This window comes from Balaenoptera borealis (genome assembly GCF_965194805.1).
Source record: "Balaenoptera borealis genome assembly, chromosome: 6".
In the NCBI taxonomy this organism is placed as follows: Eukaryota; Metazoa; Chordata; class Mammalia; order Artiodactyla; family Balaenopteridae; genus Balaenoptera; species Balaenoptera borealis.
In genome coordinates, this window is record NC_138863.1 from 39,198,057 (window position 1) to 39,214,555 (window position 16,499).

General features: G+C 39.3%; 1 protein-coding gene across 6 annotated transcripts in view; it reads left to right on the forward strand.

Annotated features, from left to right (window-relative positions):
• HECW2 (HECT, C2 and WW domain containing E3 ubiquitin protein ligase 2) overlaps positions 1-16,499 on the forward strand; it is a 433,539-nt gene that overhangs the window by 379,259 nt on the left and 37,781 nt on the right. For all 6 annotated transcript variants that reach the window (XM_082397296.1, XM_082397294.1, XM_082397295.1 and 3 more), the window contains 5 exons: positions 8,235-8,387; positions 10,167-10,265; positions 13,643-13,772; positions 14,809-14,955; positions 15,646-15,760. In XM_082397296.1, the coding sequence (XP_082253422.1) occupies positions 8,235-8,387; positions 10,167-10,265; positions 13,643-13,772; positions 14,809-14,955; positions 15,646-15,760 (644 nt within the window). The remainder of the gene's footprint in view (positions 1-8,234; positions 8,388-10,166; positions 10,266-13,642; positions 13,773-14,808; positions 14,956-15,645; positions 15,761-16,499) is intronic.

Sequence of the window (16,499 nt, forward strand, 5' to 3'; positions counted from 1 at the left end):
CGGTTTGCAGGTCAGAGGTTGAGACACAGATGTAGAGAAGAAACGTATGGACACCAAGGGGGGAAAACTGTGGTGGGATGGGGATGGTGGTGTGCTGAATTGGGCAATTGGGATTGACATGTATACACTGATGTGTATAAAATTGACAACTGATAAGAACCTGCAGTACAAAGAAACAAACAAAAAAAAAGATTAACGCAGTATGCTTGCTAAAAAATTGAAACCTCAAAACAACATAAATTTAAGAAGTTATTTTAGCCTTTGTCATCTTACTACATTAAAATTAAAGATCATAACATTTCTTTCTGAATTATAATAAATACCCAAAGAGAAAAGCTACCTAGGTTTTTCTATGGAATTCTGAAATGGAGCTGAAAGTTTTCTGGTCAGTTTTCCTTCATTAATTTTAATGCCCTCAAAATGTGTCATTTTGTAAGTTCTTCATGTCTAGCTCTAGTAATAGGTATTAAAAAATGTATATGCCTAGTGCCCAGATGTTGGCTTGCAATATCATTCTTCAATAAAAGGGACTAGGGCTCCTTGGAGAAATGCGTGATTCTAGGACTGGGGCAGGAAATGTACGAGATGGCCCCTGAAGCATCTTGTGCCAGAAAGTATAGAGGAGCTCAGACAGCTCACAGTGATGTCAAAGGGACACAAGAACCAACTGAAAGAGCTGCCAGTGGTCAAAGCTGGAATAATTTGAGCAACAAAATAAAGTAGTATTGGATTAGAACCCCAAATTATAAAATAAATATATACTGATATAAATAAAATAAATATCTATATACTGATATAAATACACAATTCAATAAATAAATGAATAACAATAGACATATCTGTGCAGAAGATTTCCAAATAATTCTGCATAATTCCCTGCTCCTTAATTATGAGTTGCACATAGTGACTTTCTTCCAAATAGTACAGTATGAAAGGGGGAAAAAGAAGTTAAGTCTACAGTGGAGAAGCCTGACAAACACACAGCCAGGTGATCAAGGCTAAAATCTAAAATCAACAGTGATATATCCTGTTGATAGTATGTACCCTTGGTATGATGTGATGAGAATGACACTTTACTGCCTTCCTCCCCAAAACATGTAACACCAGTCTAATCAGGAGAAAACATCAGATAAATCCAAATTGAGGGACATTCTACAAGATTACCTTATCAGTGCCCCTTAAAACTGTCAAGGTCATCAAAAACCAAAAGCATCTAAGAAACTGTTACAGCCAAGATGAACCTAAGGAAACATGGCAATTAAATGTAATGTGGTATCCTGAATGGGATCCTGGATCAGAAAAGGGACATTAAGCAAAAACGAAAGAAATCTGACTAAAGTATGGGTTTTAGTTAATAATGTATCAATATCAGTTCATTAATTGTAACAAATGTACTGTACTTATGTAAGATGTTGATAAGAAGGAAACTTGAGTGTGAGGTATGTAAGAATTCTCCCTACTATCTTTGCAACTTTTCTATAAATCAAAAACTATTCTAAAATAGAACATTTATTAAAAGAAAGCATAGGGGCTTCCCTGGTGGCACAGTGGTTGAGAATCTGCCTGCTAATGCAGAGGACACGGGTTCGAGCCCTGGTCTGGGAGGATCCCATATGCCGCGGAGCAACTAAGCCCATGTGCCACAACTACTGAGCCTGCGTGTCTGGAGCCTGTGCTCCGCAACAAGGGGCCGCGACAGTGAGAGGCCCGCGCACCGCGATGAGGAGTGGCCCCCGCTTGCCGCAACTAGAGAAAGCCCTCGCACAGAAACGAAGACCCAACACACCCCAAAAATTAATTAATTAATTAATTAAAAAAAAAAAAAAAAGAAAGCATAGAGTCAGGATTTGGGGAGATTTAGAGAATGTTTCCCTGAACAACTTTTCTTATTTCTTTGCTGTCTGATGAGTGATTGCCACCAGGGTAATTTTTGGTATGTGTATACTTCCTTTTGCACTTGAGGTCAGGAGAGTAATAAGTATATAGATACAGTTAATTCTGTGGAAGAAATTAGTAGAGGTATTGGTAGGTATAGAGTATTATTTTTTGTTGCTAAAGTCAACTTTGTTATCTGTGAGGGAATAATACTTTGCAATTCTTATTGATAAGATCTCGCTGATTGTATTTTCTACCTGCCATAATCAGGGTCTTTATTTATAATAGATTAGTGAGGGCATAAAGAGAAAGGGATTTATTTTTAAGAATAATGCGTCTGCCTGCCCTCCACAAAGGTGTGAATTAGCAGATTCACTCAGAGACTTCAGCTCTGCTTTAAGATGTTTCTTTGTGTAGGTCTTGACACATGATATATAGGTTGTTCCTGAAATGGAAGAGCTGAGTCAAGAGAAATGATGGGAAATGTTATAGTCATAAATTTACAGGACGACTACAAATTCCATGTGAGGTAGAATTAACCCCAGGATAGTAGAGATGCCTGTATTCAATTAAAAATACAAAAATAAATCTAGAACCTATTAATGTAAATATACTAGTTGACAGCTAATTATTATATCTCGCTAAAATAATGCTTCATGTTATGTTTGGCTTTTTTATGAAAAGCAGACAGTTTCTAAGCAAACCACTGTGATATAATTTGGTCAGCGCTGAAAGTTTTGTTCTAGTCATTAAAATTTCCACCAACTTAATTTGGTTATCTGCTCTTGCAAAGTGGGGAAGAGGAGAAGACAGCAGTGGTGGAAGAGCTTGGAAACTGAGGCATCTTGACTGAATGTGGTGGGAAATTGCACACTCTAGTTGCCTCTTTCTGTTGTGCTTCTGTCCACCTAGAAGTTGCTTCTTTAGGAAGGGAGCCAGTAGAATACCGCATATTCTCCAGTGTATTATTTTCTTCTAAATGTGTGGTGTCAAAACTTAGCTAGGCAGACTATCGTGTTCTGATGGGACATTTGGGGCCATTCACTTCTTTTTATTTATTTTTTATTGAAGTACAGTTGATTTACAATATTGTTTTAGTTTCAGGTGTACATTCACTTCTTAGTACCCAAAACAAGTAAGGAAATAATGGCCTGGATAAAGAGAGGATGTTTACACTGTGATTGCCTCACCTCTTTTTTTCTCCATGGCCAGCTCCATAAAAGGCACCTTTCTTTAGGAAAGAATGAGTTCATTATATGTAAGGTGCCATTGATGTGACATTAGTCATCTGTCTTGCAAAGCCACACTTGGACCAGGGAGGGGATGCGTGCAAACAGTTTTAGTTTGGGGGTTTAAGAACAGGTGCGCTCTTCCTGTGATATTTCTACTTAGAAAAATGAAAGCAACTAGGGAGGATGAGATCTGAAAGGTTTTCTTGGGTCCCTGCTTATAAAATAACCAGCAGCTCTTAACATCTGACTGATTTAGAAGTTGTTTGGGGTCCTGGGCTTGATCATTTATTCCTCAAAAATTTGTAAAGCTTCAAGTGAAACTTTATGGTGCTGCTTGTTTTCCTCTAAAAAGAGACACTTGCAGGATAACCTAACTGATTCATACCATGCTGGAGAAGGGTGCTTCTGTATCTAGGCTTTGGCTTGGTATTACCAGGAAAAACTTTGTCATACTAATTGCTCACAAAATTCCTTACTCACCCATCAGGCCTTCTTAAGTGGCTCAAGAACCAAAGCCTTGCTGCTATAAATATCTGAGGCTGAATCAGATGTGTAGGCCATTTGTGCCTGAACCAACTTGTAAGAAAGCAGAGTCTTCTGGAAAATTTGTAGGAAATGATAGTGAGACTTCCCAATGGCACCATCCTCTTTCATTTTATAGTCTACTTCCTTTGGAATACTTTGGTTTTGGTCAATTTTAGTTGAAAATAAAGAACAGGAGAATAAAACTATTTATTTTAACAAATATTGGCTGCTACTAACAACTCGGGTGGCGTCAGCCCAGCAACGGGATGGTGTTTAAAATGCCTTATCAGCACTTCATGGGGCTCAAAACGACATTGCCACCCTAAGGACATCTGTGCTTATTCCGAAATGGCCTCAGATGCAGCTGTTGTGTGGCTATACACCCGTTGTCCGGAGTTTCATTATTTCCATGCCAAGTCTTTAGCTGTGGAACCAACCTAACTGGCAGAACAGGAATGTAACAAATGAGCCCTGTGATATGAGTCATATTAACTATTTATATGGAAGAGGTTGCTAAGACAGGAAGCGCATGCATAAGGTATCCTGCTGGGACACGTCTTAATGAATTAGGTAGACATATGTAATGTGTAGTCAACAACCTGCCCTCAGATATGCGGTTCTAAATTTCAGATTATAATCAAATCAAACTTTAAAAACTGTCTTGGCTTTAGAGTGACTCTATCAGGGCTGCTAGAGTTAAAAAACAGCAGATAAAAGCCAGCAGTTGAGGAAGATACATTTCCCTCCTAGAGGAGCTGCTAGCTTTGTTCTCTCTTGGGAAAAAAGGAGTTTTACTTTTCAACTTAACTCCTCAGGGAACATTCATTGTATCTTTAACCAGATTTAGTTATAATCATGAAAAAGGAACCAATCAGTGAGGCCCATCTTTGTTGTTTTAACAAACTTTACCATATTAGAAGATATTAGACTTGGAAAAGACAAGATGCAAGCTTTCTAAGCATAATTCACTTGAGCGATTTCTGACAGTGTTTGCTAATTGGGTTGTCTGTTAAGGACTGGCATGACCTATTACTGCATTGAATATAAGGCAGACTTGTGCAAAACTGTTCACTCCACTAGATGTGAAATAACAATGTAAATTATATTGATTTCCTTTAGAGAGCATCAGACAGCTCCACTCAGTGATTCAACAATATAAACTGATCCCCTCCTATGTATCAGGCTAAGTACTCAGGATCCAAAAATGAGAAAGACATAGTCCCTGCCCTCAGAAGGGTTTACAATTTAGATGTGTGTCTGGTGGGAGGCAGACACATAGGCAGACAATTATAAGACACTCTGCTAAGTGCGGTATTATTAAAACACTGAGAGCTGAAGCTCAGTGAAAACCTGCTGTTTCTAACTGAATGCCACTGTTTAATTTTAAGCAGCTAAAAACCCATTTTACTTATACCAGTTGTCTCTTTGTAAGAAAACTGACTCACAGAGTGTTTGGCTCATGTTTCAGCTGTCTCTGACCCTTATCCTCATGTGCCTTGATTGTGTCTGAAGGCTTCTGCAGAGCAGGGACCCTGCAGGCCAGGGCTCACTCACGGTCTCACCCTAGGGTGTGTGCAACTCTCCTGGAGGTTGCATACACCCTAGGGTATCCTCGTCATTTTATCTTTCCTTGAAGTGATCCTCATTAAAGAAGAGGGTTTAGGGTAAGTCAGGTTTTTTAATAAAGCAGCATTTTCCTACTTTCTTCTGTAGCAGGGGTTGACAAACTTTCTCTGTAAAGGGCCAGATAGTAAATATTTCAGGCTTTGCAGACCATACATTCCCTGTTGCACCTACTCAACTCTACCATCATAACAGGAAAGCAGCCCCAGACAACACATAAACAAATGGGCATGGCTGTGTTCCAGTAAAACTTTATTTACAAAGCCAGGGAGTGGGCCAGATTTGGCCCTCAGGCCATAGTTTGCCGGCCTCTGCTCTATAAGCAACGTTGTTTTGCTTATGAGCGTTTAAAATTTATTGAAGGGTGAGCTGTAAGGAGTACTGAACATTACACTTGGGATCAGGAAACCGGTGTCAAGACCTGGATCCTCCACTGCAGCTTTCATTTGATACAAGTCAGTTATTTCCTTCAGCCCCGGTCTTCTCAATGAAATGAGGGGATGGACGAAATGACTGCTCAGATGCCATTGATGGCATTCTCTGTTTCTGAAAAGACACAGGGGTCTGAAATTCACCATCGATAGGAAATTTAGAGATGTTTTGCATCCACAGGGATCCAGGTAGACTGGAATCATGAACTCAGTCTCACAAAGTGAAATTTAGTAGGAAAAGTATAACGTCTAGTACTTAGGTTTTAAAAAGATACAGTGACGTGCAGACAGGATGGGAGAGTCCTAGGTTAAAGAAGCATAGGTGAAAGGTTTGAGCTGATGACTAGTTCATGATGAGTCAACAAAGTCAAGTGACTGCCCCACAAGGCAGAGTGACATTAAGCTGCATTAGTGGGGAAAAGTGTCCAGGAAGAGAGGTCAAGAGCCCTTTCTAAGTTTTTGCTAACGAGACCACACCTTGAGTGTTGTGATCAATATAGACACCGCCCCTTAGGTCAGACTTTGACACCTGGAGAGTGTCCAGAGCAGAGGACCAGTGTGGTGAGGGAATTCCCTACCCTGCATTGAGAGGAGGTTGAAAGAAGTGTCTGTGTTCATGAGTGAGGAGGGGGCAGGGACCAAGGATATGGAAACTGCTGAACTTAGAGTTCTTATAGAAAGTGACTTTTGAAAAAAAATTTACATCTTTAGCATCTAGATTAATACCCAAAACATAATAGGCACTCAAATATTTGTTGAAAGAAAACCTCGAAGTATGTGAAGAATTTTCAAGTGGAAGAAGTATTCTACTTGTTCTTGGTGGCGTCAGAGACCACAACTAGGACAGTGGAAGGAAGCCACAAGACGCTGCCTTGGTCTCGGCACCAAGAGGAGTAGCCTGCGTCACTGTACCTGGCAGGCAGCCGCAGGGCTGCTTTGGGAGCCCTCCCCAGGGTGATCTGAGCATAGTCCCACGGTTCCTGGTAGCCACAGTATATTCAGCTGCCCCAGAAGGCAGTTCTGTCATGTCACCTTAAGGCCACTCTGGCCCTGAGAGTCTGCTATGTTTGCACTTTTCTGTACACATAGGTTTCTTGTCAGTCTACACTCATATCTCCCAAAGTGCAGTGTGGACTGGTGAGGTGTGAGATGATTGTAGCTATTACATAGACTGACATTTTTTTATTTTAATATTTATGTGTTTCTTTTAATGTGTATTAGAAAAGATATAAAGCTAGCGCATCATAATTCCATCAATATTGTGTAAGACAAGGCTACATTGGAAAGGCAAGTAAAGCTAGAAATATTAAGGAAATGGCAGTGCGTATATCGCAAAAATTGAGAAAGTAGTTAGGTGGATAGCTGAGGTCTGTTCTAAGTAAATTCTATTAAACTCTTGTCTAAGACATATAAAAGCTATTTCATTTTTCTTACTAGTATTCCAACTCCCTCTTCTACCTATAATAGGATGCTTTTCTCTATCACACAATCCCATCACCACACAAGACTCAGATGATTTCTTTGTCATTAAAAAAAAAAAAAAAAAACAGTAATGCCCATTGGAGAAAATTCCATAAGAGGAAAAAAAACAGAGTGAACAAAGGAAGTCTTATAAAATCCCACCACCACAACTTATCCATAGCTTTCATTCCCCCTTCAGAATTCCTTCCTGTCTTTGAACCCTTGTGTAAACTTTTTATCGTAGGGTAGATGTACTTTACATTTTTCATTTTAAATTGAGCATATCAAATTGCTTTATTGCAAACTCCTCTTTGCTGTGTTTTTTGCTCTCAGCATTGTTGGCCACTTGTCATTCCTCAAACCTCACACAATCATTTCTCAAACTTTACTTTGACCCTGATGTCTTTGTAAGTAAAATGGAATTTACACTGTAGTTCAGGCGCTGGAGTTTCAGCCTCTTCTCCAAATACCATCCCGAGGAAGCTTTAGACACCCTCACTTTTCTTGTTTATAATTTTCCCTGGCGTTTTATAATTTAAAGCTTTCACGTGAACCCTATCATTCCATCTTTTGCCTCTGATCTCCCTAGGAGGCCTTGTATCTGTAATATCCTCTCACCGCTTCACTAAAGTCTCTTTCCTTCCCCATTTAAAAGTGTTTCAGAAATCCATGAGGACTCCATGTCCCATGGATGTATGTAGCTGATGCCCTCTGGTTTAACCTGCTGAAATAAAGCATTCCCACTGTACTCTCTCTCCCCATAACCTGGCTCTGGGCATTTCCATTTACCTTTTTCTGCATATTTATACAATCAAATTATTAGCATACTGCCTATCTCATCCATTATCTGATATGTAGCTTTAGCTTTAGATATGCTGCATATAAATGTCCATTATGTTATTTTGGGTCGAAACATGTTTGAGATCAGGAATCATGACCATTCAATGTCCAATGTTTTGAACAATCCTGGTATGTGGATAATCAGACTTCTAAGGAGTGTTCTGTAGAAAGTTGAGCACTGTAGAAAATGTGCCTAATAAATAGAAACAAATAATAACTGGTTGTTCTTTCTGTGAATTTTTTAAAGGCTGGATTACAGTGGACCTTCCAGAGAGTTTTTCTTCCTGGTATCCAGAGAACTCTTTAACCCATATTATGGCTTATTTGAATATTCAGCCAATGACACATACACAGTACAAATAAGTCCCATGTCTGCTTTTGTAGACAATCACCATGAATGGTAAGTATTTTTTTCTCCAACACTTTTCTTCAGCTGATTTTCTGTGATATTAGTTTTTATAGGAACCCACGCTTTTTTTAAAAACATTTTTTCCCTTGGAGAAAATCATATTTTCAGTTAACTATCTCATTTGACTCTTGTTTGTGTGGTCAAATTTAATATACAGGCAGTCTCCAAGCTAGGAATAGATTATGTTCCATAAGACCAATTTTAAGTGAGTTGGGTAGAATTCAAAAGGTTTTTTCCACTGAAAGAAAGTTGCAGGTGATGTTAGGTTCCCAGCAAGACCCTAAATCCCTCTCTGCAGCTTTGGGCCACTCTGAGATCTGACGGGGGCAGGTGGGGGGTGAGTAGGGGAATGTCCTGACCCAGAGGTTAGGCAGCTTCTGGAGCAGCCCTTGGGGAAGTGGCTAACACTGGGGGCGGGGCAGAGCAGCTGGGCTCTTGGTGTTCTAGGGGGAGGGAGGGAGGGAGGGCGGGAGGGTGGGGTGCCCTGGAGGAACGGAAGGTGGAAGAGGATGCTGGCAGGCAGGCAGGCAGGAGTGCGGAGTCACAGCAGTGGCCCCTTTACCCTAGTGACTGTTTCAAGTTTGTAGCCAGGAATTGCCCCTTTCCTAATTTCTCACACAAAACCAAGGAAAACTGGGCTAGGATTCCCATCTGGGAATTATGTATTCTGAAAATCCCAAATTGCACTCTTTTCATGACATTTTTTTTTTTACATGCCTGCATTTATAGACTTGAAGTATCTTTATAACCCCTGTTTGCTTGTTCCTCTTCATTTTCACTATAGTAACAAAAAAAAGAACATGAGTACGACTCATGGAAACAATGTCTTTGAGTCATGAGGTTAACATTGGTGGGTGGAGGGCATTAAGTTTTAGGACTTATTCTTCAAATTAACTTCCGTTTAACTACAATTTGGAGTCCTCCTAAGAATAGCTATGGCAGTTATGCTAACATAAGTGGATAAAGAAAACCAAAGCTGCTGGACATTCATCTTAAAATGGTTGCCTAAGACTAAAATTACAAATGAATAGTATGAACCTCAGTGTGGATTTACACTTTCAGAAGGCACCAGGCTTTCAAAGAGCTAGAAACTTGAATACTTCCGAAAAAGAAAATACATGTACATCTCAGCAAACCCAGTCGTGACAGATATATTTAATAAATTTTCCGAAGTGATTCAGAATAGAATTGAGCACTGAAATTTTAAAGAACAGAATGTCCCATGAGGAAACTCCCTCAAAATGTACACATGCATAATTCTTGGATGGTGAGTTATCATCAAGAGACGGGTTTGAGAGAGAACAGAAATAGGAACTTTCTCACTCTGAGACTGGGCTTTTCCTCAAAAGGGAATTGCTACTAGGTTTGCATTAGAGAAATCCTGCTAATATTCATGCAAGCAAACTACAAGGGGACAACAGTTTTCCCACCACCACTGGTCTCATTCTGTCAACATTTCTTAGAAGCGATTTAGGGAAATTTCACTGCCATGCTAACAGGAAATTCATGTTGGCCATGTAGGGTGCTGCATGGTGGACATTACTGACATGGGGTGAAAGTGGAGCAGTATCTCCCTGAACATCAGAGTGAAACAGATTTCTTCTACAAGTAGATGTGAATATCAGCCTAAGGAAGAACCAGCCTGCAGTGCACACAAACTCTCATGGACAAACTTAGATGATTAGAGCTGGAAAGCATTCTTGAGAGCAAATAGAACCGTTCAGAAATTGCTCCATGACGTGTACACCATCTCCTGCTTTTCCTTCACAGGTTCCGGTTCAGTGGTAGGATCCTTGGTCTTGCACTAATTCACCAGTATTTGTTGGATGCCTTCTTCACACGGCCCTTTTATAAGGCTCTTCTCAGAATGTAAGAGTGTTTTTATTGCTTATGTAATTAGCATGTAAAGAATGTAATATTTCCTTTATCAAAAAGGGTCTTTTGACAATGTCATTTATCGGCTCACTATCTCAAATCTATTATTACTTACTTAATAGTGATTTAGATTTCTGAAACTAATCAACTAATATAATTTCAAATGTGGTTACTGGATTTTTCCAGCTTCTGTTCCTTTATTCCTGTCTTGCTCCCAAAGGCTTAGTTTTGCTCCACTCTGAATAATTCATTCTCATTTGTTGCTACACATGTTTCTTCAAAACAATTGTACTTCAAATACAGTGCTGGAATTCCTGTGGTATTAATGCCGATTATTAATAGAATAGTTGCGGCTTAGTCTTGGTGACTCACAGCCCCCCATCTTTCACAAGATGCATTTTACATTTTGCTTTATGCAAACTTTCAACTGTTTATTCTTGGTTCATATTTTCATTCTCCTTTTCTTTTTTTTTTTAATTTGTTTGTTTGTTAGAGGTGGGCAATATTTTTAAAGTCCCATATTTATCTTGAGATCTCTCTATATGCAAGACAGTAATTTACGATGGCAGATGAAAATTTAGCATTCACAGAACTTTTTCTTCATTGTTAGCACAATGAAAGATTACAATTATTGTGAAATGTAGAGCAAACAGTGTCTGTCCTATAATCAGTAGTCATTTACAAGGCTGAGCAGAAGAAGGCAACTATCTGTGAGGGTAGTAGCTCAAACTTGCAATGAGAAAACACAGAATGATTACATGGCTCTGACCAGCTCATTCCTTAACCAAGGCCATGTATCTGCTTTCTGTAAAAATGGAAGCCTAGAGCTCAATTGAAAGCAAAGTATTTCTAATGGTTCTTAAAGCAGGTCAGTAGGAAGACTTTTGCCATCCTCCCTTTTGGTATATGGACCGATGAAATCCTGGGCACCTGGGCACTGGCCTTCTGCCTCTCTGGTTCTTCTGGCCCATTTGCATCTTCCCATTTCATTGCCTTATCTCTCATTTTCCATTTAAGCTTCCTGAAAGAGTAGTCTATACTGACTGTTGACACACCCTCAACACATTTTAGCCTGGCTTTTTTTCCCACCAATAACCTATGGAAGCTTTTAAAGAATGTTTTTTAGTCTTTATCTTAATGGACCGTTCTGCTGCTTTTGATACTGTTGACCCCTCCCAACCCCACCCATTTCTCTTGAGTTCTTCCTTCACTGGCCTATGTGACACTGTGCTCTCCTGGTTCTCCTTTTACTTTTATGCCTCCTTTGTGGATGTCCTGATTTGCCCTTAAACCTCGATGTTCCTGAGGCTTCCATTCTTGTCCCCTTGCTTTTCTCTCTCCGTGTGCTCTCATGGGATATCTCTTTACCTGTCTCATCTACTCTCCAATCCGCACCCACAGACATGATCTCCCTTGAGTCGTAGGCTCAAGCGGTCAACATTCCACTGAATATCTCCTCTTGTATGTCTCACAGGCACCTCAGAATCAACATGGTTAAAACTGGACTCATCAATTTCTCCTGACCTAAAAATGTACCTTCTCCCTTACGCCCAGTCACAGTTCAAGGTGCCAACATTCTCAAGTCACTCTGGTCAGAAATTGGGCGTCAACCTTAAACAGGGATGGTAAATACACAGCACAGTTTCTTCTCTTCCCCACCTCCCACCCCGTTCCCATGGTACAGGTCACAAATCATTTAGGTACTTTTTCCTGCTGAACTTGTTGTGGCCTCAGGAGTTTTTCAACTTTTGGCCCTCAAGACTGGCAATGAATCAGAGTTGTCTTGTAACTTGAGTTCATTTGCCATCCCGTTTTAGATATACTTCTTTATACTACCCAGTAAAACCATTTATGAATTTCCACATTTACCTCCTAAATAATTCTTAAATTCATCTTCTCTACCCTAATAGCTGTGCCCTAATTAAAATCCTTATCTTATTTTGGCCAGATTACTGTAGTGATCTATTAATTGGTTTCCACCCAATGATTACCACTGCCCCCCAATTTTAAGTAATCCTCTACACTGCCACTTCCAGAAGAACAATTTAAAGTCACACCTCATGTCTCACCATGTCATTCCCTGTTTTAAAACCTTTCAGTAGTTCTGAATCACCAAGCTCCTTAGAATGACGTTCAGACCTGCTCCCAGCTACCTTTCCAGCCTTATTCTCTAGACATTCTGTCTTGTGGTTAAGTCTCTGGTGCTGCCAGTATGCTTGGAAAATCTGTATACTCCATCCCTTTGTGCTTTGTTCAGGTTGTCTTCTTCTCCTGTCTCTCTTTTTCCCCTTCTTCTCCTTTTCATCCATTCCCCTTTACCTCTCTAGCTTGAAACATCCTGCAGACTTTAATATAGGTATCATCTGCTCCAAAAGGCTTCTTCTAATTCTCCAGGTCAAAGTAAATGCTTTGCATGTTTTCTTTGGGAGGTCCCTATATCTACCTTATCTTTTTTTTTTTTTTCTTAACTGAAGTGTAACGTACGTATAAAAAAGTGCACTAATAATAAGTGTTACCCACCCTAGGCTATCACTTATCACCTTATGTTAACTTATCTATTTGTGTCCCTGTCTCTCCAGCTAGACCATTAGCTCCTTGAGGGCAGTAACTGTTTATCAAGTAGCTATTAAGATATTTGGCACATACTTGATGCCTAATACATGTGTAGACTGAACTAAACAAAATGGTCTTTGAAATTGGACTGATGGGAGGAAGTTTCAAGACAACTAAAGCAAATCAATTGCTACCATCTTACAACAGGGTCATATAATAGTAACTCCACCTCATGTAGATCTTCTCTTAGAAAACCATTATAATTGTAGAGCAATTCTGTAGCTTTCAGTTTTCAGAATCACAGAAAGAATAAGAACCATGAAGAAAAAGGGGACACATGTGAATGTGGATCACAGAATCTAGTCTTTAAAAAAAGAAAAAAAACGTTAAAGTACAGTATAGAAACATATGAAGAATTTCTAATTAGGAGAATGATAATTTAAGATTGTATAACATAGCCAAAGAATACTGAACCCAAGTTTGTCAACTCGAGTTCCATTTCCAGCTCTGGCATTAATCGTGGGTGACTGTGCAAATGGCAACCACTCTTTGCACCTCCAGTTCTGTGTCTTAAAAGACAAAACAAACTGAGTGATTCCTAAGGCATTTTGTATATCAGAATTTTTCAATTTTATGTCAAATTTCTGAATTATTTCACTGGTTTGGTTACTGACTTTGACGAAGAACATTCCAGAAATCACTGCCTATTTTAGTTGATCTTGTTCTTGTCATTATTTCTTAGTTTCTTTCCTCACAACTCTGGGTTTTTGCTAATAGCCATGACTACATATTTTTTATCTATCTGTTTATCATCTTAGTCTCTGTGACCTGAGTGATCTAGAATACCTTGATGAAGAATTTCACCAGAGCCTGCAGTGGATGAAAGACAATGACATCCATGACATCCTGGACCTCACGTTCACTGTGAACGAAGAAGTTTTTGGGCAGGTCTGTGTGTGTGAATAACTGGTGACTAAGTGTGGTAATTGAAGGCTATTGGTTGGTGAAGAATTAATTCAGTGGCCTAAGATCAGATGCTTATTTATTTGTGGTTGGTTGGGTGGTTTAAACCCAGGTTTATGGACAGTTACAATAATCTTGGTTACAAAGGTTATTCTAGTGCCGACTTCAGATTAAGATTTTCCAATTTATAGACTGCACTATTTGTATGTTGTAAACAATCTTTTTATTTCTAGCTTCAATATCCTCATAAGATACTAGAATGTGCCTTGTACTAAATACAGTTTTTAAATATCCATGCTACCCCAGAGTTGAATATTAAATTATTTAATTGGCCCTTGTACTTAACTCTCATTCATGTTTAACAACAGAAATGGATTGTTTTGAAGCTGAGGGAAAGTAAACAATATTTTGGTGAAGGTTTGGAAACATATTGTTTTTTTTTAAAGTTGGTAGAAGAGTTGGTTAAAAGATTTTCAGAAATTATATACTAGTTCATAATTAATATTCTTAGTTAAACATTAATACTTGGCTGGTCTCCTGAATTTCGTATTTTGGAAACGAAGTTCTCAATTTAACATTCGCTTGAATGTAATTCTGCTTCCTTAAGGTAAACCTTTACCTAAATGTTGGCTTTCTATATGTAGTTGATTGTGAATCCTAAAGGAATTTGTGAAAATGTCTTTTTGTCAAACATTCAAATAGCAGTGGGACAGCATCTGGAGCCCCTTTGTTTCCATTAAAAAGACTTATTTGTTTAATCAGGATTTAAAGCTTAACCTTCAGCACTTGCAACACATATATTTTTAACCACTGAGGCTCTCAGACGTCTGCTCATTGGTTAGTTTTCCCTGAGCATTGGTGGGTGCCTGGGCTCTGTGCTGGTGCCACACACCCTGCTTGTGGGATGTACCCGGGCCAGAGCAGAGACAGGTAGCTGGCTGATTCCAGCTCATTGGTAGCAGTGGTCTTACAACATCAAGAGTATTGCTTTATGGTCAGTGCTTTTGTTTTTTAATCGCAGATTACCGAACGAGAATTAAAACCAGGGGGTGCTAACATCCCAGTCACCGAGAAGAATAAGAAGGAGTACATCGAGAGGATGGTGAAATGGAGGATTGAGAGGGGTGTTGTGCAGCAAACAGAGAGCTTAGTGCGTGGCTTTTATGAGGTAAAGACCATCAGCAGGAGTGGGGTTCTCAGTCTGATGTCAGCAATACCTTGGTCCACCTCACTGTACTTCATATGTGTGCAATATTTCCATTTCTCTTTGGTGTATTTACTGTTGCTATTTCAATTCAAACACTTCAACATTTTTTCCTATATGTTTTAAGAACACAGAAAAAGCTTATTGCCCTGTTACAAGAAATCACTGAAATAAAATGACCTGCATTCAAATAGCATTTGACGATTTAATGACCACTAATAACCTTTTAAGTCACGCATTTTACTCATGCTTAGATACGTGTAATCAGATCTAATGCCTGATATGTGAAATGATTGTATCTGAGGGTCAGAATGAGTTGTAACAAGTATTCTGTATGACTTCTTCTGTGAAAAAGCCATAGCTGAAATTAAAATAAACTGTGAAAGTGACTGGAGCACTAGATCTTCTCCAAAAGAGAAAAAGAAACTGGATTAATCAGTGACCAATTATAAAACAAAAATTCTGTTGAAAACCTCATCAACCTTGTACTAAAAATATATTTGTAGAGAGCTTTACATGTTTTAAAGTGCCTCCACAGAATACATCCATAGTGTTCCCAACACTCCCTGTGCCCTCCTTTTCTGATGAGGCTTAATTATAGCTGAGGCTTCTCCAGGTTCTTAAGCCATGTCCTGTATTCTTTTTATTCCACAGGTGGTGGATGCCAGGCTGGTATCTGTTTTTGATGCAAGAGAACTAGAACTGGTCATCGCAGGCACAGCTGAAATAGACCTAAGTGATTGGAGGAACAACACAGAATATAGAGGAGGTGAAATTTGACTTATAGATGGCTGGATTTAAAGTTCCAGGTTAGAGGGAAGCAAGCGGTTTGGCACGTTGGCCTGGATCCAGGACAGGCAGAGGCACTTGCACTCTAATCATAGGTCTGATGCAGTCTCCTTTGAGACCTTGGGCAAGGTACATGCCCTTCTTTCCCTAGCTACCTCATCTGTCAAGTGGAAGGAGAACTGTTTACACACCGTCTAAGGATGCCATAACTCTTAATTGTTAGTGAAGAAATGCGACCATAGGAACACTAATTAATTGTTTTATGGTGTTGTTAGTGAAGCACCAGGGAGCTCATATCCAGCTGGTCAAACTCCACCTATTCTGCCTTCATTCTCAAACCTGAAGAGGCATACCCTCTGAGCTTCTTAATGAACCAACACAGTTTTTCTACATTTCACTTGAACTGCTTACCAGTTGTAATTCACAGTTGAAACACATGAATGGAGTAAGATACAGTTCTCAGATGTCAAGTTTCTTGAACAAGCCCTTCTAAAATTCAAGCATTCAGTTCAACTGAAAAGGAAACCGCTGTAAGATTAGTTAAAAACTACACACGTCACCAGATGGGAAGCTTTAGGACTGGCATTTCTGTAGATCAATACAAATTTTCAATTAGTAATTGGCATCAAAGCCTTTGACATTTGACTGCTGAATCAAGACGCTTGGAAAGGGACCTGATGCTAACCCAGAGTTAAAGTTTTTTTTTTTTTTTTTTAATT